Source organism: Ctenocephalides felis, unplaced genomic scaffold (assembly GCF_003426905.1).
Source record: "Ctenocephalides felis isolate EL2017-DRISC unplaced genomic scaffold, ASM342690v1 CF-g0.4_SCAFFOLD_01492, whole genome shotgun sequence".
In the NCBI taxonomy this organism is placed as follows: Eukaryota; Metazoa; Arthropoda; class Insecta; order Siphonaptera; family Pulicidae; genus Ctenocephalides; species Ctenocephalides felis.
Genome location: NW_020537646.1, coordinates 34,389,652 through 34,412,956, shown reverse-complemented (window position 1 = coordinate 34,412,956; position 23,305 = coordinate 34,389,652). Strand labels below are relative to the sequence as shown.

The 23,305-nt window shown below is 29.7% G+C and overlaps 1 protein-coding gene across 1 annotated transcript in view; it reads right to left on the bottom strand.

Annotated features, from left to right (window-relative positions):
- LOC113370540 (fatty acyl-CoA reductase wat-like) overlaps positions 1-23,305 on the bottom strand; it is a 73,771-nt gene that overhangs the window by 1,867 nt on the left and 48,599 nt on the right. Inside the window, exons 4-10 of the mRNA XM_026611218.1 lie at positions 17,472-17,594; positions 11,767-11,892; positions 10,764-10,909; positions 10,580-10,689; positions 1,408-1,609; positions 550-672; positions 231-350 (exon numbers count right to left, since the gene is read on the bottom strand). Coding sequence (XP_026467003.1) covers positions 231-350; positions 550-672; positions 1,408-1,609; positions 10,580-10,689; positions 10,764-10,909; positions 11,767-11,892; positions 17,472-17,594 — 950 coding nt within the window. The remainder of the gene's footprint in view (positions 1-230; positions 351-549; positions 673-1,407; positions 1,610-10,579; positions 10,690-10,763; positions 10,910-11,766; positions 11,893-17,471; positions 17,595-23,305) is intronic.

Here is a 23,305-nt window from a genome sequence, read left to right as displayed (position 1 = left end):
GCTTCATAACATACTAGTGACGTTGCAGTTTATGTGTAAAACGCCTGAATGCACAGCAATTTCATGACATTTTGACAGTATCCAGTATAATTCGGTAGCATTATGTATAGAAGTTGGAACGTAACATGGCTTTGTCATAATATTGGTCTGTTGTATAATATTGGCCGCAGAATTGGTCCATTAGTTTTCCAATATAGTTTTGATAGTAATATTGTGCAATCACCACGTACCTTGGTTTTTGTCCGACACAGATCGCAAGAGAGTCGATTAACATGGCAGGTAAGAAGTGGAGGAAGATCTTGTACAATTTATTCATGGTAGCAGATTTATTCATTGTGAAACACAAATACCTACAAAATAAAATAATAATTTAGCTTTGTCTTTTCGGCCAAAAATATAGCCAATTGATGGATTTTATTAAAATAAGCAGAGGAAGAGTTAGAATTTCACAAGCAATCAGAACTTATAAGTTCTATGAGCTACTGATGACACGAATATAATATTTTGAAATCTAGAATAAATTATGATTAATTATTTTTGATATCTTACCATATTGCACTGGAAAACGGATAATCAAAACCTAGGCGAACATTCAATTCTGTGTACTGGCCCCATGTCAATGGATTTTCTACTGAAGATACATAGTTGTAAACTGGCATATCTTCTCCAGATCTAGAAAAATAAATAAATAAAATTTATATTCCAATGATTTATATTTTTACATAGAATATATCATTTGAAATTTTGTTTTCTTCAAGACTCAAAACTATTGATTCAAATTCTCACAAATAGACAAATTTGACGATCATGATATAGTTCCATTCTTATTGACATTGATTGTTGAATCAAAAGCAGTTGGTTGAAACATTTTTTTGTTTAGTTTTTTCGGTTTCAATTTAGTTGCAAGTTTTTTCCTACTTTTTATTTTTTTTTTGATCAGCATAAAGTATGTTCTCAAAGGTGTTGCAATGTAATTCCTTAACCTAGTATTATTAAAACGCAAGCCAGTGGTTGTCCTAATACTTTTTAATTATCTAGGATCTTCTAATATTAATCAATAATCAGCAATGCACCGATGAAAACTGATATCGCTACTGCTTGAGTATGATAGAACCTGAAACACATGGTTGCAAAACCAAAGTCTTTCTCACGAAGCCACAGAAAAGTTAAATTTATTTGCAGTAAATATGTATTATAAAAAATATGTCAAACAAAATTGATACTGATCAAAAAGGGATGCGACCAAAAATTGATGCGTAGTTCTCACACGCAATACGAAACGAAAAATACAATATATTGCATCATATTTGAAACTATATAATTAGTATGCGGTTTATGCCAGGAGTTGATGACAAAAATAAAACAATAAAATTTTATGCCAACAAAATAAAATTATTTTCAACCAACCTTCCTTTGCAATTGGTAGCAACATCCCATGCTGCTGCCATTACAGCATTAACAGTCATGTCCACAGGGACAATATTTGCGTTGATGTCTTCATCGCAATGTAAGGTCCTTAGGACCCCTGTCGCAACTCCGGCTACGACTCCGGTGGGTCCATAGAGATTGTCGATCCATCCCACAACTGGTTCCTTGGAAGTAGAAGTTACTGAAACACAAGAATCAAGTGATATGAATACAATTATGAAGCAAGAATATGATAAATGGGTACACTGAATTCTAAAATAATGTGATATATGTGATAAAGAATAGCTCGCCCGTAGGTAAGCGGTTAAGAGCGACGGGACTTGTTTCAGAGATCCTGGGTTCGATACCCACTTCGAGCAGCCTCTTGTCAGGCAGCAGTGACAACGATTTGCACTTGAAAATATAGATAGCAATATGTTTCCAAGTGAAAATAGCCCTTGCCCGGCATTGCTGCACCAATAAAAAAGTCAGCCCTATTAGATTAATTCTAATAACAAAAATCATCAAATATGGATAGATTAACCATTGCGTTACCATCTAAAAATACGAAGTAAGGAGAAGTTTCAGCCCAACAGCTCATAGGACGTAAGGTTCTGATTGCTGTTTAAAAATAATAATAAAAAAATTTAGAGAATAAATAGCAATAATAATATAGTCAAACAAGGTGCAACTGGCATGTTGCCCTAAGCTAAATTATATGAACTTTTCGATATGCAATATTTCATAATAATGCGGTTTAGCAGGCACTCAGCTATTCAACTGCACAAACAGAACTTGGGTAAATTACCTCAAATGGGGTAAAAGTGGATTTTTTGAGGGTAAAAAGTATTTTTAATCGATATTTATTGTATTTGCTGCATAGTTCTCCGTAAGGGTGTATTCTTTCTTTGCCATAGGGGTAATATCAACTTAGACAAAAATATTTTGGGGTAATGATTAAAAAAGTTCTCCGACCGATGGCTAAGATATCTTATGATGTTTGAAATACCATGAACCTCTTCGTTATGCAAAATTGCATAAAATTTCGTCAAAAAAGGTTTTTTTGATAATTAAATAGAAAAAAACAGCCTGGCCGATCTAAAAAACTAATCAGAACCTTTCTCAACTGATATCTTTAAGTTTTCGAATTTTCAAAGGATCACGAAATTGGCAAAAATACTGGTGAATTATTCTGCACATTTTTGTTAATTCTAAAGAAACGGTTTGGTTGATCGTCGTAAAAAATAACAAAAACCACACCAAAGCGAGTGCTTTTCGATTTTCATCAAATGGCTTTTGAATTGTCGAAATTGGTGCAATCATTTTTGATAAAAGCGAAAAGTTCATATAACTTAGATTAAGTCAACACGCCAATTACACCTCGTCGACAAAAAATCGAATATTCTTTCACATACACCTACACACACATATTTTTTTCGATTTTGGTATCAAACGATTCAGAATAATGGAGACATCCAAAAAACATAAAATAGGCCAAATAGATTTTCTGTCGAAATCATAAATACCTCATTCGGAAAGTTAAAAAAGTAAAGGTTAAAAATGATTCTTTTGGAAAATGACGATTAGTTGTTGATGTTATGCTGGAATCACATGATGAAATTTATCATAGTTTTTTTTGTATTTGACTCATATTGAGCTCTTTTACCAAAGAAAGTTTTTTTTTAAATTTCAACAGTAATCAGCATATAACGAGTCCTATAAGTGCTGACTTCTTAAACAACTTGGCTTTATAGATGACAAATAGGACAAAAATCAGCAGAAATTCCTAATGAGGGTTTTTTTTAACTTAAAAACATATTGCCATCAATATTTTCAAGTAAAAACCGATGTAGATGCTGCTTGACACCCGGCTGTCCGCGGCTATTAAATCTCGAATTCGCGGGGTATTTGATCAAATAAGGATATTTTTTTACTAAGATTCTTAATACGTTACATACCTACATTACCATAAAATTTTACATAAGAAATACAGATATCTGATATTTTTGCATATTCGACTTCAAGACTTTTTCTATTATTTATATACATCTATCATATAAATTTCATTTGTTTTAATCATTATCAACCTTCCTTAGACAAAATTAAATATTGTTGTTAAAATAATATGTATAGAAATATTTTCAACTTTATTATCATCTATGGTGACTCACTGCTAATTACATTCTCCACTAATTAGTAAATATAGTAAATGAACACGTTGTCCAATTCCAAAACTTTTCCGACAACAATTCCGCCGAATAATAATTGCGATAAAAATATTTTCAAATGAATTTCAAGTGATAATTACTGACACATATCGCTTCAGGGGCACCTCATATAACTTTCTTAGTAAGTCCTCCATTATGACATTGCTGTCGCCCACACGATATGTGCAAAAATTAATGGCCAGTATAAATGATTGTTTCAATAATGAAAAACCCCGGGTCATTCAGCGGTATTTTTTGTGATTTAACATTTGAAACATTGATTGTTGTTAATTAGTTGAAATAATATTTATCCCGTATATCCCATGATCCTCAATAGCAAGGTCAAGGTAGTTTTGATTTATCTTGGCTTGATATTAAAAACGTGGAAATGATGTAATGTTTGATATATTTGTAACGTATAACGCAAGTTTATGACGTATTGTGACTGAGAAATATGACGTTAAACAATTCATACTGTTTGTTTGTTTATAAAATTCTTCTAGGTAATAGAAATATATTTCATTGTTCCATGTATCTGTTCTGGAAATCCATAGACCACGAGTTAAGTTGTTTAAACTTGTAGTTTATTAATGGAATATGAAATTAGTACTTTTGAGAAAAATCTATTATTTAACTTCCCGACGGAGAAGTTTGTTTTCAAGTCATTCTGATTCGTTTGACACCAGTTGGAAAATTTGTACGAGTATGTATGAGAGCTTAAAATTGACTTGCTCAAGCCTTTAACACCTAAGCATCTAAAAAAGTTGTAAGGACTTATTACATGACAATATTTAAAAATTTAATGTAATAATAACAGAAAATGGATAGTTATCATATCATCATAGGATAGTTATCCTTGACAATCTATATTTTTAAATTTAAATTTAATTTACAATTGTAGTTGAAAAAAATTGAAATTTCTTCTATGTTTTCCCAAAAAACCATTGCACCGATTTCAAAATTTGAAGTCAGTTTATGAAAATCGATAAAGACTCAAGTTGATTAGTTTTGCGTTGTGATTAGTCGAGCCGTTTTTTTATAATTAGAAGATAAGAGCATAATCTTTTGTTTTCACAAAAAAACTGAATCAACTTTGAAAGTTCAAAAACTAATCAAGGCTCTTGATTAGTCTTCTTGAATCTCTTGATTCAAGAGATATTAGTTGTTGGAAAGCGTGCTGATTAGTTTTAGTATAGATCGGACGGACCGTTTCTTTGTAATTTCAAGAAACTTTGCATAGTGATAAAGTTCATATTCTAAACGAATACTTCAAAAATATTATAGGCCTATAAAAAGCGTATCAATTACATAAGTTTATCAAAGTTTGGAATACTGAGCAAAATTTTGGACAATGAAGAGAATAGATCTAGTACTTTTAAAGCTCATTTTCTTAATCCTACGATTTTACCTGCTGTCTATTTCAGGACAGGTGTAAAAATTACCATACAATATAATTTTTTTTTTTTTTTTTTTTTTTTTTTTTTTTTTTATTTATTGTTTTGTCAATCAAGACTTAAAAAGTCTTATAATACAAAATTGCTTATTTAGGTAATAAAGAGAACAATAATATAAAGTAAACAGTATACATAATAAGAAATAATAATTAAGAAACTAAAGGAAAATTATAAAGTGAAGTAAGAAATAAAAATATAAATTAAACAAAAATGGCGTGGTGAAAGGTGTTGCCGACTTAAATTCGCCGGAACACGCATTTGTTCATTGCAGCGGTAGATCGACGGGCCATTTCCTTTTCAGGCGTCTAGTGGGTCTGGGCAACATTTTGATGGTTGGATTTGCGTGGACTTGTAGTTTGTTGTTGTAGGCTAAGCTTCTTGATATTATTTGTTCATGAACTGTTCTGATATTTAAATCCTTATGTAGGCAGAAGTTGGTGATATACCACGGTGCATTTGTCAGTAAACGTAAGATTTTGTTTTGACACCTCTGGATGATGTTGATGTTGGATTTACTGGCACATCCCCAAAGTTCTATGCCAAAAGTCCAGATGGGGATGATAGCCGTTTTGTAGATGAGGATTTTATTCTCAAGTGATAAATTACTTCTTCTGCCTACCAGCCAATACAGATCTTTTATTCTCAGTTGAATTTGTTTTTTCTTGTTGAGTATATGCTCCCTCCAGTTTAATTTAGTGTCGAGGTGCATACCTAAATATTTTACACTGCTGCAATTCGGAATTATTGAATTATTGAGGAGGACAGGAGGACTATTGTGCTTTCTCAAAGAAAAAATAATGTGTTGAGATTTGTCGGTGTTGATCGAGATCTTCCATTTGTGGAGCCAGGATTCTAGTGAAGTAAGGTAATTTTGGATTTTATCAGTGGCAATTGCAATGTCCATGTTGTTCGAGATTATTGCTACGTCATCGGCGTATGTGCAAATCATCAAATCTTCATCAGTAGGTAAATCTCTTGTGTAAAGAATGTAAAGTAGTGGACTCAGGACGCTGCCCTGTGGAACACCACATTCTATGTGGCGTGTGCTTGAATAGTCACCTTTAACTCTTACGCGAAATTTTCTATTACACAAAAAGGAGTATAAATGTTGAAGTAATTGGGAAAAGTAGTTTGTATTTTAGAAAGGAGTCCTGTGTGTGATACTTTGTCGAAAGCTTGACTTACGTCAAGAAATACTGCTACTGCATGTTTTTTATGATTCAAAGCATCCAGAATATAGGTGACTGTTCTATTACATTGTTGGGTTGTTGAGTGGTCCTTTCTGAATCCAAATTGGTGGTTTGGGATCCATTTTTCACCTGGATGATCTTCGCCTAGTCTGAGTAAAATTAGTCTTTCGAGAATCTTGGATAAAACTGGTAAAAGACTAATTGGTCGGTACGAACTGGCATGATGCGGATCTTTATTTTTCTTAGGAATCATTATTATTTCTCCAGTTTTCCAAGCTGTAGGCCAATAGTTGAATTCAAGAATTGCATTGTAAATATTGGTTAAAAATATTATAGAGTTTTTTGGCAATTCTTTTAGCATTTTTGGAGTGATATTGTCGATGCCAGGGGAAGACTTGTTTTTTAATTTTTTGATTGTGCAAGCAACATCATTTGGAGAAAAATGTTTTATTCGTTTTATTGAGTCGATATTTGATTGCCACGAATTATTGCAGACTGGACCTAGGGACAGATTTGTGTCGGTAAAAATATTTTGCAAGTGATCTGCAAAAGCTTCAGCTTTCTCCGTATTTCTTTTTGTCCATGTATATCCATTCAGAGATCGAATCTTCAGTGGAGGGTTCGTTAGTGTTGGTTTCCCTTTGATTTTGATAGGCCTCCAAATGGAGTTGTCAAACCTGTTGAGTTGCAATAGATATGTCTTGAAAGCGTCGTTTTTCCAAACCTTTACTTTATTCTGTAATGTCCTAGTGAGTTGGTTTAACTTAGTTTTATCTTGAGGCTTGTGTGATAGTTGCCATATCCTTCTTGCTATCCTCTTCTGCGAAATTAGTTTTTTAATTTCGGAAGGAATAATAGGTGTGGAATTTTTCGTGCGACAGGTTGGAGTAACTAACTTTGAGGATTCTTTTAAAACTGTTGTGAATTTATTTATCTTGTAGTCAATGTCGGCTGAACTTTTCGGTCTGGAATGTGGAAAAATTTTTGAATCCAGTAAAGCCCTGAATTGATCCCAATTTGTAAATTTGTTGTGGAGGATAGCTGAAGGTTGTTCATTTACAGGAATTGAGCTGAATGTTAACACAATTGCAGAATGATCTGACGAAAGATCATAGCTGTTCTCTATGTCAAAATTATTTAAGGAGATACCTTTAATTATGAAAAAATCCAGAAGATCTGGTACTTTGTCTGGATCAGAGGGCCAATAGGTAGGACTGCCTGTTGAAATATGGAGGAGATTGTTATTTGATATTGCCATGTGAAGTTCTTTTCCTTTCGAAGTTGTCAGCCTGGAGCCCCAAGCTGTGTGTTTACAATTATAGTCACCTCCTAATATAAATTTGGATCCTAGTTGTTCAAAAAAGGACGAATAGTCATTAGCTGAAATTTTGAACCTAGGAGGGCAATATATCGCAGAAATGGTTATCTCAAATGATCTTGTTTCTAATAGGATTTGTGTTGCTTGCATGGATTCTTGTTGGACATTCGGAAGTGCAAAATGTTTTAAGCTGCTTTTGATTAATAATGCTGATCCACCACGAGCGCTACCACTTGGATGGTTTGAATTATAAGTGATATAATTTTGAATTTTAAAATATGTTTTTTCAGTAAAGTGGGTTTCCGAAATGAGGAGAATGTCGATATGATTTAGTTTCAGGAAACACTCCACTTCATATTTGTGAGGAATTAAACCATTAGCGTTCCATTGAGCGATTTTAATTAAGTTTGCCATTATTCAATTTATTAATTAGAGTGGTTAACATGTTGATAACGAGGCTATTTTGTTGCATAAGTTGACTGAAAAAAGTCTTGAATTCTGAGAGAAAAGACGATAAAGTGGTAGAATCGGAGTCCGTGATTGGATTCGAGGAAGTACGTTGCTGATTTCTTGTGGCGTTTGCATAGGAAACTGAGGGGTTAATTGGATTAGGAATTGTGTTGAATTTATGCGAATTGATTTTAGTTGTGATTGAAGGAGTGGGATATGGGGCGTTATTTGTTTCTTTATACAGATTTCTATTTCTTGGCTCGATATTTTCTTTGTAGAAGCTACATCCTCTGTAATTAGCAGTATGCGCACCGTCACAGTGATAACAGTGGGCTGGAGTATTAGGGTCTTTAGTACAATCTTTTGTTCTGTGATTTTCACCACATTTTGAGCAAATAAAAGGTCTGTTGCAGTAAGCCTTAGTATGATTATACATTTGGCAACGTGTGCATTGCACAATGTTGCTGGATTTGCGCGGTGGTTCTACCCTGATTATATTATTTGATATTTTATAAACATTGTATATATTTTTATTGTTTTTATTGGGCTCTAGGTCCACAAAAAACATGTTCAACGGCTCTTTAGTTAACCTATGCCTTATATTGAGAATATTTCTCACGACATGACCCTGTTTTAATAATTCTGATTTTATCAGCTCCGTGTCTGTAGAGAAATGAACATTCCTAAGTACTACCCTGTATGCTTTTTCTTGTTTTAGTTGATAAGTGTGATAAACTACGTTAGTTTGTTTTAAATATTTCGAGAGTTCACGAAAATTATCAACAGTTTGGCATATGATTTTAAAGGTGTTATTGGCGAGGCTTCGAAGATAGTACTGATTTGGCGGAACTATTTTGTTAAACGTGTTTAACATGTCCGCGGGATCTTCAACTCCGTAAATAAATATTGGTGGGGGTTTATTAACGGTTGTTACAGCAGGGGTTTTGTCTTCTACATTTATTGATGATAACGCAGAAAATCTATTATTAGTCGATATATTAATTTGTAAAGGAACATAAGAAGTTTTTCGTTTTTTTGGCGTGAATACTTGCCAAGGGTTAGGATTAGAATCAGTAGTTGGTTGTTCCGAAGAATGTGAATCGTCTTCCATATTGTTAAGATTTTCCGATGTTTGCTCCAAGTTTTCCGAGTTCTCTTCTGATGAATGAATAGATCGGTTAACGTCAAATTTATTAAGATCTTTGTTGTTATCAGTAGAATTTGAAGAATTCACATGAGATGAACGTGATGAAATAGCTATACTTTTGTGGTTTTTTATTGAAATCTGTTTTCTGAAATCACTTTGTCTTGAAGAGTAATTTTCACTTAATTGGTGAGTAATTATTGCATTATTTTGTATAGGTTGTGAAATCAAACCTGATCCGCTTGCTAAAGGTATTTCTTCACTTGGATCTGCAGAAATATCCATATCATTCAAAACATTAAACGATTGAACAATAGGTATGACCGGTTCTTTGTCCCCTCCGATGGGGACCATGTTGCGTAACTCCAAACTACACTCACTGATAAGAGTCTTTTATTTGAACACTCACAGGTAAAAAGGTAAACTGCACTGAAATAATGTTTTTATTTAGAATAGAACACGATGTGCACCGTACGGCTGTCGGCGTTAGAATGGCCACAATATAAAAATGCTTTATTTTCATTGATTAAGTCGATTATTTATACAAATTTGGAAGTTCATACAACTTGCCCTAAGATAATGATACTTTACCCTGATTGTTTTCAATTTATTTGAATTATTTGAAACAATAATTCATAAATTTATATAATAAATATAAGAGAAATCAATTATGTATCATTTAATTTTTAATTAATGTCAGTAATTGTCTAATTTTTATGCTCGAATACCAGTAACAAGGAACAGATACCAATGTTAGACCTAATTTAGTTTCAGATTTTTTATAACATTATATTTATTAATAATAAAACGGTTTGCACAATTTTCAATAAAATTTAGTGGATCATGTAGTTTAAACTCATTAATAGTTTGCAATGTTTGCTATATATAAATCCTGCAAAATCTAAACATATTACATAGTTTATTATCACAATGTTTATTTCAGTATCGTTCTGTTCTTTCATAGTAAAGGACTTGATTGAAGTATAATTATTGAAAATTTCATTAATTTTGATGACTACTTTTATTGCAATTACGATAATTTTAATCCTTTTGTATACTTACTTTTACATATATTTATATACATTATATTTTTTAAAATAAAATAATTATTATTATACTTCATTAGGTTTTATGTGTAAAACGCCTGATCGTACAGCAATTATATAGACATTTACACAGTTCTTACTACCAAGAAACAAGCATACCATAGCGTTGCCATAACAACGCTATTTTATCGTCTATGTTACGGTAACAATGTTCCATTAATTATAGATGTTCTAAAGATTAGTTTTTTGGTTTACATTAATGGGTCAAAAACGTTCATTTATTTTTGTTAGAATGTTAAACGGTTTTAAATAATTGCAATTGGTATATTGCAATGTCATAAGGTAATTATTATTACGACTTACCAATTGCTGGACGGAACATGCCGATAGGAAGTCCTTTGCTTTCGGTTTTGACCAAATCCTCAGCCATTGCCTTTGTGAATGCATAAGTGTTTGGCCAATTTCCGAGAATGCTGAAATAATAATAATAATAAAAAAATTACTCATCAATTGAAAATTTATAAATTTAGAGTTATTATTTATCTACCTGGGTGTTATGTCTTCAACAGCCTTATCGTCCAATTTCTCGATGAGTGCCACTAAATCTTCTCGTTTAACTGAGTATTCGTAAAACTTTTCATCAATTTGGCGCAAATGGCAATTTGAATAAGCTGTAGATACGTGAATTACACTCTGTAAAGAGATAAATACAATATAATATTTAATAAATGCAATACATCTATAAATATCCTGGAAGGTATCATTCGTAAGGTAATACTATATAAGGTATATACTATATATAAGGTAATATAAAACAGCAAGTCCAAGCTCAAAATATTTTCGGTCATAATATCATAAATATTTTCGTATTTCCTAGTCAAAGAATGAAAATCTTATGATGAATGCTCTAGCTGAGAGCATCCACCAGCAAAAATGGTGGATGAATAATGTTTTTTTTTTGCAATATCTAAAAATATTCGTCAAAAACACATGTGCAGACATTTCAGAGTATGAAGATGGCTACATATGTGTTCAATGCAGGTTAATTTTAAATGTTCGGTACTAGTTGCCACTTTTTACCATCATATTTTTTGTTACCGAAGTTTGATTGATAATATTAATTATTTTTTAGCAAAGGTTGCGTTTTTGTTAATTTAGTTTGATTTCTACCTTTGTTATCTAGCATAAGTCATAATTAAATAAACATTTCGTAAAATATTCTTTTGATTTATTTATAAATAACCTTAGGTGTCCGCCACTTGGGGGCTCACCTCTACTGACATTGTGAGATATTCTGATTATGATAATTTAGCTAATTGATTTTTATATTGCTATGTACGAAATTTTTAAAGAGTAATATTTAAGCGATTATTATATTAAAGCACGTCATATTGAAGTGATTTAAATTAAGCAGTTCTCTTCTTCCCGCTATAAGTTCTCATCCTAGATTCCATTACCTTAGTTAAACGAAAAGTTCATTATTTGATATGTATGTTTTAGCAATATCTTGCAAATAATATAAATCTAGCAAATATTTAGTGAATATATACCTTAAGTTGAATCATATGTTTGCACAAGTCCAATATGTCTTTTGTTCCGTGTACGTTAATTGCCATCGCGACACGCAGGTGCTCATCGAATCTTACCGTAGCGGCGGCATGGAACACTATGTTCACCTGAAATAATAAAAAAAGTATTTAAAAAAATGGTGAAAAATCTCTAGAGTTTCATGTATAACACAAAATTAATTATAAAATTTATTTAGCAATTTATAGTAAATACTAGTTTTTTTGTATAGCGAAGGAAATGCTTTTACGAATACTATACTAGGTTTTTTGTCTGGGTATGTCGGATACCGCCTGGATCATAGAATTAGGGGGCTTCCATTAATTACGTGAGCGAGTTTTTAAGGATTTTTGGACCGCTCCTCTGTCTTGGTGATACATCGTGATATTCAAAATTACCCCCCCTCCCCCACCGAACATCACGTGTATTTTTAGTTACATGAAAAAACTATAACAATTTTGATTTTTTTTTGAAAATGTTTGAACTCTTTTAAAAAAATTAGTTCAAAAATAAATACACGTGATATCTTACTATACCCCTCCCTCTCCCCCAGAGATAATAATTTTGATGTTCTTTGCCAAACCTCACATGATTAAAGGACACCCCCTTATGTTATAAGTGTTTGATCATAAAATCTTAAATTTTAATAATTTATCAAATACCTAGAACATTCACTGTCTATTTCAAAACTATCATAAAGCATCTAAAAAAATCCTACAATTTGTATACAAAAATAACAGACCAAGCGTTCTACCTAGTACAGAATAAATGGATTTTATAAATTTCTGAAATCTGTGCAGTTTTTGACAAAATGTCAAAGAAAGATTAAGTTTTGGCTCACATACACACACACACAAAATTGGTCTCAAACGGTTTAGAATAACTTGATACGTTGAGAAAATATAAACCTAGCAAATCGGATTTTCTAGCGAAAATATAAACCTCTTCGTCGGAAAGTTAAAATGGGCTTTCACTGCACTTATATTACTATAACTAGATTACTATAACTTACCCTACCTTTTGTAGGGTAAGTTATAGTAATCCCAAAAAACTAAAATAAATTTTTTTATGTATCTTTACGTTGCAAAGGTTTGGAACATTTTGGCATTCCTTAGAAAAAATGCATGTATGTGCGTGTGTGTGTGCAGATAGGAATTTTTGTCGACGATTTCGGCAATAACCGATTTGAATAATTCAAATAAACATTCGATTCATATTAATAAGAAGACCTGCTGATTAGTTTTTAGAAGAAGCAGGTCCAGCCGATTCGAAGATACGGGGCAAAAAGTGCCTAAAATGGTAACTCAGTTTTTCCATAGAACGGAACGTATGATTTTATTAGTTCAAAAAACATTTTACTTCTATTGACAAAAAGAAAAAAATGATTAAATTTTTGGGAAGGCAGGGCTATCGGTTTTGGAAATCCAGTCAAAAAGTGAAAAAAAGCTATTTGGGGTCAAAAATGATTATTAGACATGTGCACATCAAATCAACATATACAAGATACAACATATAGAGATTTTCGTAATAAATATACATTTTGTTTACATTTCTAAGGGTTCCGTAACAATGTCCATTCGTAAGTCTGCGACGCAGCGCTTATGCGCTTCTATATTTCATCTCTAAAACAGCCACACAGCACAATTGCCTTAAAATAGTTTCAAAATTTAAAAAAATCTAAATTTTCAAAAGACTTTTTTTATCAATAACTTCAAAATATTCAAAAATCTCATTTTTTCAAAATTTTCAAATAATTTAAAAGCTTCCTACAAAAATAATTTTTTGCCTGTGCACCACTAGTTTATTTTATTTTATTTATTTTGAATTTGAATTATTATTTTATGATGAATATTTATGATGTTTTTTGATATAAGATCAAATCAAGAGGTTAATTAAAAAATTAAAAATCTTACATGTTATGAAAAAATATTTCTCAAATTTCTTACTTAATATAATCACTTATTTAAAATAATTGCCTTGCGGATCACTTTAGATTTTATGGTGGGCCAATACGACATTGAAAAGTAAACTTAAAAAAAAATACATTTATTCTAAAATATTTAGTACAAATATTGGCGGTAAATGATACATATATTACTATTAGTATAATATGGACTTTGTGCAAAACGTAGAAATTTTTATGATCATGAATTAAAATAAAGTACATCTCGAAACATTTGTTTTACATTATTATCTAATAACAAAGTTAGTCAAACAGGATGCAGCTAATAAAATTGTACAAATGGAAAAGCGTGAAAAAATATATTATATTATTTGCATACAACATTCTAAACTTTAAACGATGATCCATAAAAACGATCGCATATATTCATTCAATTTTTATTACAGAATTCATATTATATAATTATAATTAGAATATATATTTGTATTCAAAATCACTTCAGGGTTGTAAACAAGCAAAAACTTTATGCTATTTTAGTGTCTTGAAGCAAATAAAGCTAAATCAAATAAAAGCTGCTATTAAGAAATAATGTATTAATTTAAAAACTTTGAACGATACTAAGTAATTAGTACTAAAAATGCATAATGCGTAACTGATACAAAAACAACTCAATTGAAATAGAAATAAAAAAGTTGCAGCATTTTTATAACCATCAATACTTGTGCAGAATAATTATGTATTTATAGATATATAATGAGCTATTGACAATTTTAATGGAAAATTACAATTACATGCCTTTCAAGATGGAATAATTTGTTCGTTTTATTTTATTCTTGCTTATCAGGTTACTTTGTTGATAATCATTGGAAATGTAGGTGAAATATAAATATTTACAGTAATTTGTTTTTATTTGTGTTAATACATTCAAGGACAAATTATTAATGATATTTAATGATTTATTTCTAAATGTATTCTCTATAATGCAAATTTCATAATTTCAAAAATGATCAAAAATAATATGTTATCAAAAATAAATGTTAATTGTTTATTAATTCAAATAACTGATGTTCAATAAATAATGTTTATCGATAATAATAAATAATGTTTTAACAAATATAAAACAGAATATGCGCTGAATGTAAAATTAGGAATATAACTGAATTAATAATTCTCTCTGCAATTAAGTAACTATCTGTCAATCTTCCTAAATTTATATAATATGGAATAAAATTTGAAGATTTTGAATTGCAGAATATTAGCCAGTTAAATAACCAGGTTAAACTAATTTTGGAACTAATTAAAGTCGGTTGATCCATAGTGTGGATTTTTCTGTTTTTTTTTTAATTAGCAATCAGAAATACAAAAAGATTCTTATGAACGACGTCTAAGAAGAACTCCAATGAGATCTTCTTAGTTTAATAATTGATATGATGATGTTATATTGAAGAAAATCTAATCGAAGTGTGGAAAATGTCGAGGACTATATAAGTAAACTCTATACCTTATGAACCTTGAATGCAAATAATTGGAAACGAAATTTGTAATCATTTTTAAGAGCTCCATAAATTAACTGATAATTTGATGTGCATACGTCTAAATGATTATTTTTGACATTTTTCAAAACTTTTTCTTCTAGTTTTCTAAGAATGCACTTGCGTTTACAAAAATTCCATAAATTCTTCATCTTATCAATACAAGTGAAATGTTTTTTGAATCATTCAAATCGCACGCTCCGTTTTCTTAAAAAGTGAATTCCCATTTTTGGCACTTTTTGCCCCGTATCATCGAAACGGCTGGACCTGCCTTTGCAAAAAACAAATCAGCATGTTTCCCATCAATATGTATCAAATGTTATTTGAATCATTCGAATCGGTTGATCTTTGTTCTCGAAATCGTCGACGAAAAATTGTATACGCACATACATTTATACATACACACACATACACACACATGCACACACACATACACACACATCCATTTTTTCAAAGGTATGCAAAATGTTTAGAAACTTTTGGAACGTAAAGACTTGCAAAAAATTTCATTTTCCTTTTTTTTGCGATTACTATAACTTACCCTACAAAAGTTAATAAATAAATTTTTGGGCTATTTATTGTAAAAGTTCACTAGAATAAATGCACATTTGCTAGAATTATTTTATATTTATAGAAAACTACTAGAAAATTACTAGAAAAATAGACATATATTTATATATTTCCCTAATAGGTTTGTTAATGAATATATGAGCGAAGTACGGAAGTTAGTTTTGGTTTGAATGTTTTTTTAGAAAATATTTGATTGTTTCGAAAACTGAAAGAATCTCAAATTTTTAAAAATAAAACATGTGAATGAAATTAAATTCCAGTAATAAAATCGTTATATTGTATGCATCTCAAATAAAATAGTTTTAAAATAGTTTACCATTATTATATCACGTTATTTTCACTATGCATGCCGATGTTTGTTCAAATTTATTTGCTTTTACATGTAAATATACTGAAATCATGTTTAGAATTCGATATTTTAAGTATTTAAAGTTTGTTTATTCAGTAATTATGATCAATTATAATTGAAATTATTATGCAATGGAATGGGTGATGTTTAGTCAATTTGCTATTGTCGTTTTCCGGAGATATGTTTGGATAAATTTCTCTTAAGTAATATTGTTCTTCCTGAACAGGTTTGTTATACAAATATATTGGTGAAGAACATTTACTGATGATTATTTATTTATTTTTCGAAATTAATATGATTTATAATTATTGACAAAAAATTCGTGGTAACTTTTGCATAGAAAATCCTAAATCACTTGATTTGATATTGATACTTTGTAAATTATAGATTAAAAAAACTAGTGGAACAAAAGGCTTCGATTGCAAGAAAAATTATATATATTAATTTTTACTCAAAATTTAACGAACAAAATTCTCTGCATTATTGTTTTCAAATTTAAAATTGAAGTAAGTTATTTCTTTTTCTTATTGTTTTACATATACATTTCATCCACCTATTATTATGTGAAGAGCATTTAGTAATTTTATCTATAGCACATGACTATTAGAAGGAATCCCAATTGTTGTCTTTTCTAGTTGTGATATATTTTATCAATTAGTATTTTTGAATTTTTTTCATAAAATATTCTTATATTTGTTCGTAAATATAATAATCACAACTTTGCTGCCCTACCCGTTTTTGTCAATTAATGCAAAAATTTCGTTAAATACCTCCGTTTGGAAAACAACATCTCAGTTAGACTATCCTGTTCAAAATATTTTATGCTAATTTTAAATATTATTTCGAATCATATCATTTTAAAGGATTTTATTTTCTATGATACTTAGAAAAACCACATATGTAAGTAATCCATAGACGTAAAATAAAAAACAAGGATCTTCCATTTTTTGTTACCAACAGCTTAGAAAATGATTTTATTTTACAAAAGTAATTTTTACCAAATGGTTATTAAATATGTCATTTGAATAAGTAGATAGTAAGTTATGTCATCAGTTATAAATTCAATGAAAATTTCATCATAAATCAAATTTATGGCACAATAGTTTTTTTTTTAAATTTTATGCTCTTTTTCTTATTTTTTATTTACGCCATTCATTTGTTATTAACTTCTTCCTTACAATCTTATAAAATATTTTGAATAGGACATAAAAGCATTAAAATAAAAATTTATTGACTTTTGAAATCTACAAAAATTTATGAATTTTACACCCAATTATGTTTTTAATAATTTAAAAAATTTAACATTCAAAAATAAAGAAACTTATTAATACTTACATTGCTTATGAGGGTCTGTCTGTCTGTAAGATTCAATCCCAATCCGGCTACAGCGCAGTCTCCGGGTATAGCGACCACTTTGTGCCTAAACTTAGGCACTTCTTCTCGTAGCCTACTGAAAACCTGAAAGAAAATAAAAAAATTCCATAAATTCAACGTATTTATATTTCAAATTAGATTCTAAACTAGTTGAAAGCGGCATTTAGCTTTAAGGCAAGTTGCATGAACTTCCCGAAATGTGTAAGAATTGACTTAATCAATCAAAATTGAAATTAAGATATTTAGATAAAATGTTCAACTGATTATTTTGAAAATAATATTTTAGTATGATCTATAAGACTATGGTATCTACATTAAAAAAAATCATAAAAATTGTCGAAGTTTGTTTTTTAGCACTTTATCACAAGAAACGACCCGGCTGTTCTTTACCTAATCAGCACTTCTCCTTCGGGAAGTTCATAAAGTACCCACCTGTGTAAAGTCACATAATAGAGATTTAGTGAGAGGAGAAATCGATTTGACTTTAAAATGAAATAATTTTTCAGTGATGTTAGAAATGTATGTTTTAATTTAATTAATAATTAAATTAATTATGTGTTTATTATTTGAACAGCAATCAGAATTTTCAATATTAGTATTATTTTAATAGTTATGATTTCTTATTGATGCAGCAATTTTTGGCACGGGCTATTATATTTTCACTTGAAAACATATTGCTATCTATATTTCCAAGTGAAAGCCGATGCCACTAGTGCTTGGCATCAGGCTGCCACAAGTGAGTATTGAGGCTGCAACCTCTGATTGAAATTTCATAACTCTAACCATTAATCCATGCGGATTGCTTTAAAATGTAAATACTTTATTTGGGGTGCAAAAATATAATTTGGATTTAAGCAATTATACTGTCAGAACGAAACCAACTACGTTTTTTTTGATATTTTTAAAAAAATTGTAAGCCGGTCAGCCAGGGGACAAAGAGATCTCTCATTTTATTTTTAATTTTAAAGATGTTTTATAGCCTAATAGCAAGGGGACAAAGAGATCTCTCATTTTATTTTTAATTTTAAAGATGTTTTATAGCCTAATAGCAACATTTATTCAATGGGATGCAGTTCAATTATTAGATTGCCCAATAAAATTAAATTCATAATCTAAACATTATAAACAAAAAAATTATCAACACTTACTGCTATCATAAATCTTGTTTGGTAGGTATTTTTGATTAATTTATCATAATTAGAATTTTTGCTTACTGAAATGCAGTTATTACAAATTGAGTGAATACAACTTCTTTTGAATTACATATTTTATAGGCACATTTTTTATAAAAATCGCACTGGGTACAACCTTTGTTTGAAACTTAGTGAGAAGAATCCATCATTATAGTTGAAATAGCTAACAATTCAACTTCATTAAAAAAATCCTAACTTTACTCGTTTTTGAGATATTGCTTGTGTTAGCTTAGGTTCAAAACGCGAATTTTGATTTTGTATGAACATTTTTCACATAATATTGTTTCAAAATAAAAATTTTAATTAAAATATTTAATAAAAACAAATATGATTTTTTTTTAAAATATTCTTGCATGATTATTTCATATAAAAAACTCAACACTACAAAAGTTATTTTTCTTACAAAATCAGGAATGTTTTTAATTCTCTTAGAATTATATTAGTTAATTATTTATCCTTCCCTTAAAAGATTTGTATCAACACGTGTCAGGTAACGGTAGGTTTAATGAACCAAATAAACCAAATATATTCCATGGTCTCAAAGGAAGTTCAAATTTGACGTTAACATATCCATCTTAATTATATTTTGCATTTTCTCATACTATATATATTTAAATGTATTCTATACGCTTGAAAATTTTCTCGGTCATTACTGGCGCTAATGTGACGTGAAATTATAACGTCGATTCAATCAAAACTGATTTTAATAATGACAAAAACATATATGTACTATGTATTAATAATGAGCAAGGAACGGAATTGACAGATCTTTTGAATAAATTATTCGCGTTTGTATAGAATTTGTTATAGGAAGCGAATTTGTCGTATGTTACTTACGTAATTCCAAAAAAACTTGTCTGATATTTAAAAAAATTATAATTATTTCAAAATTAGTAAGTTTTGAAGTAATTTAATGTTTTCAGATCACGTAGCATATTATTGAACATCACAGATGATATTTATATTTACCATGGCTAAAGTATTGTATTTGAACAAGCATTTAAGTATCATAATAAATTCATTTAAAATTATTTAAAAAAAAAATCATTCCAAATTGTATTATGAGTTTTTTTTATAGCATTTTCAACGTTGAGACATATTTGAATCTTAAAAATGTAATGAATAATTTCATAATTTATTTATTCTAAGCTTTTAATACTTGGTACATGTCACGCAAAACAAACCAGGTGTAACAAAAATTACTTTTAATTGATTAAAAAAACATCGAAGTATAACTACAATTTTACAAAAAAAAAAAACTAACTAAAAAATAACATTCTAAATATTTAAATAAAACAATGATGTTAAGCATAATTTGAATTTGTTAAAACATTAATTTGATTATGGTTTTATGGTTTTAGTGTATTATGGTTAATTTGTGTATTATCAAGTGTCAAAACGTACAATTTTTATCCAATATTTATTTCGACGAATTGGCTGATAATTATTTTAAAAATATAAGTTTATAAAATTGAACAAGTGGTGCATAGCCTTGTACCTTGAGGCAAATTGCTGGAACTACCTGTACTGTGGTTTAAAATTATTAAAAGCTTTGAACTTAAAAAAAAGATTTTTTTGAAATTTTAAAACCGATTCAAGTCGTTGGATCTATAGTGACAAAAATGTGGAATTTGTTTGAACTATATAAGTGAAATAAATAAATTTTATAAAACTTGATACAGAACCCTAGAAATGTAAACCTAATTTGTACTCAATATTAAAATCTCTATAAAATATGATAATTTGATGTACATATATCTAATGATAATTTTTGACCGCTAAATGAATTTTTCTAAATTTCTTCCCTGTATCTTTAAAATTGTTGCACCTGCCTTTACAAAAATTTCATCAATTTCATATTTTGTTAATACTAGTTAAATGTTTTTTGAATCATTCAAATCGATTGGTCCGTGCTCCCCAAAACGTCGACAAAAATTGTATCCACACATACATATGTATTCGCACACATTATTGCTTTTTTTATAAGGTATGCCAATATATTCAGAAACTTTTGAAACTCAAATATATAAAAAAATGGACATTTTCGATTTTTTGCCATTACTGTACCTTACCGGTCACCCTAAGGGAAGTTAATAAAATAAAATTAAAGTTTTTCAGCAAATGTTATTTTTGTAACCAAAATAATCTCTTGGTTTTATTATGTAGTTATTTCACACTTTTTTACAGAAGCCTTTGATTTTAATATAATATTAGATTATTAGATATTGGCCAAATAGTCATATTAATGAATATCAACCCTTTCCACTCGGATGCCGCCGCTCTGGCAAATTGTTGCGCTTCTTTAAAATGCTCTAACAACGTAATTTCAGAAATTCTCAACTGATATTATAATTTATTTATCGGGCTACAAGTTAATATACAATATTTTGTAAAAATAGACACACAAATTAATTATTTATTAATTTCAACATTTCGGTTTATTTTCGAAAATCGTGTTTTGAAAACTTCCCCTGTAACAACCTCGCGCCCTCCTGAGGAGTAGCGACCCACAGGTTGGAAATCACGGCATTAAGTACATACTTAGTATGACATTTGATAAATAAAAATGTAAACATATTTGCTATGCAATTTTCTATTATAGTGTTACTGTTAACAGTCTTGGATACTACTCTTTGGGTCGCGATAAATGTATTTAAAATAGAGATAAATTAATTTGAAATAGAGAGAATAATATTATGAATAGAAGTGTTCTAATGCTTCTAATTTTTGTCAAATTAGTTTTTATGGGTTTATTATTAAGAGACTTAAATTTATGACCAATTAGAACATATAAAGCGCATACAATAAATGAGAAATCCGTCTGATTGCTATATTGTTATATAACATTTTGCTTCTCAATTTTACACATAATTACTATAATTGTGAAATTTTTAACTTAGTATTTATAATATATTGGCATTATTTATATTATATTGGCATTATATTATATTGATTAATGTGAATTATTTAATCTGTTAAGTTAAAACTTTCTCAGTTAAAAAAATTTCACCAATTAATATGTAATCGGTTTAAACTTGAAAATGCGTTGAACGCGCAACCGGCAAAACAATGTTCGCGAAATCATTGCCAATTAGAAAAACTAATCAGTGCGAACAAAAACAGAAAACTTACATATGTGAACCCGTGGAAAGATGTCATTGACACAAATTTCGGTCAGGGTTAATAGTTGGTAATGAGTTAGTCGATTTCCTACCAAATTGAGTAAAACTATTAGGATATCTTTTATGTTGTATTAAAAGATTATATAGAGTAGAACGGGGCTTAAAGGTCCGTGGGTAAAAAGGTTTACCACAGATATCTCAAAAACAAGTAAAGTTAAGAATTTTTGAATAATATTTGAAAGTAGAGGGAAAGAAATGTATAACCAGTCATTACCTTGATTCTTATGACCGCGCTATCGGGAGCTAAACATCAATGTTTGAAAATCGGTAACAAAAGTATTTTCTTTTGTTGTTAGTTTTTTTGGTCGTGAGCACTGTTGTTTAGTCCACGAGACCTTGATATACTTTATTCAATTATTTTATAAAATGTGTTATTAATTCAATTCAATTCAATATTACCTCAATAAAAGCTCTTTGTGGGGCAAAAAGGACCAACTGAACTTTTACACTGGCTTATGTGTAAAAAATAAAAAATAACAAATATAAAGTAAATTCAGTAAAATAAAGCAATTTTACAAGAAATAAATTAAATAAATATTATAGTTATTTCAAATTCAAATTCAAAGCATTCTTAACATTTTGGCATACATTGGATGGATACGTGTGTGTATATATGAATATGCGGATACAATTTTTCGTCGTCGATTTCGGGATCAACCGATTTGAATGATTTAAAAAATATTCGATTCGTATTAACGTCGCTGATTAGTTTTTGAGATAGGCAAGCCCAGCCGTTTCGGAGTTTTTGCAACAAAAGTGCAGAATATGACAATTCAGTTTATTACTTCAACATTTTACCTGTATCGAGGAATTGATTACATATTGGGAAGGCAGATCCAGCGGTTTCAGAGATGCAAAACAGTTGAAAGACACCATGTAGTGATCAAAAACAATTTTTACAAATTACTATTATTCTTTTATGTATAAATAGAATCATTGGTAATACAGGTAGACAGGTAGTTTATTTATCAATCCACCATTTTACCTGTCTATCAATTTACCTGCCAATTTTCTTGTCCATTAGTTCACTTATCTACCAAATAACCTGTCTACCTGCTCATCTGTCTACGTATGTATCTATCTACCTGTTTAACTATTTATACATTTACTTGGTTACCTGTCTGCCAGTTTACCAGTCTATCAGTCTGTATATCCATCAATTACCAATTAATTAAAAAAGATATAATTACTCTAATAAGTCTTACAAAATAAGGGTTTGTGGTAGGAGGTTGAAAATTTAGAGACATGTTTTTTTATTGTTCAACAATATGTTTCGGAATTTGTAAAATGGCTCAAAAAGTGGAAAATAAAAATAAATGAAACAAAATCTAGCCATATAACCTTCACAACAAGAACCCTGGACTGCTCAAGCGTAAAAATGAACAACATAAAAATATCAAAATATGAGAGCGTAAAATAC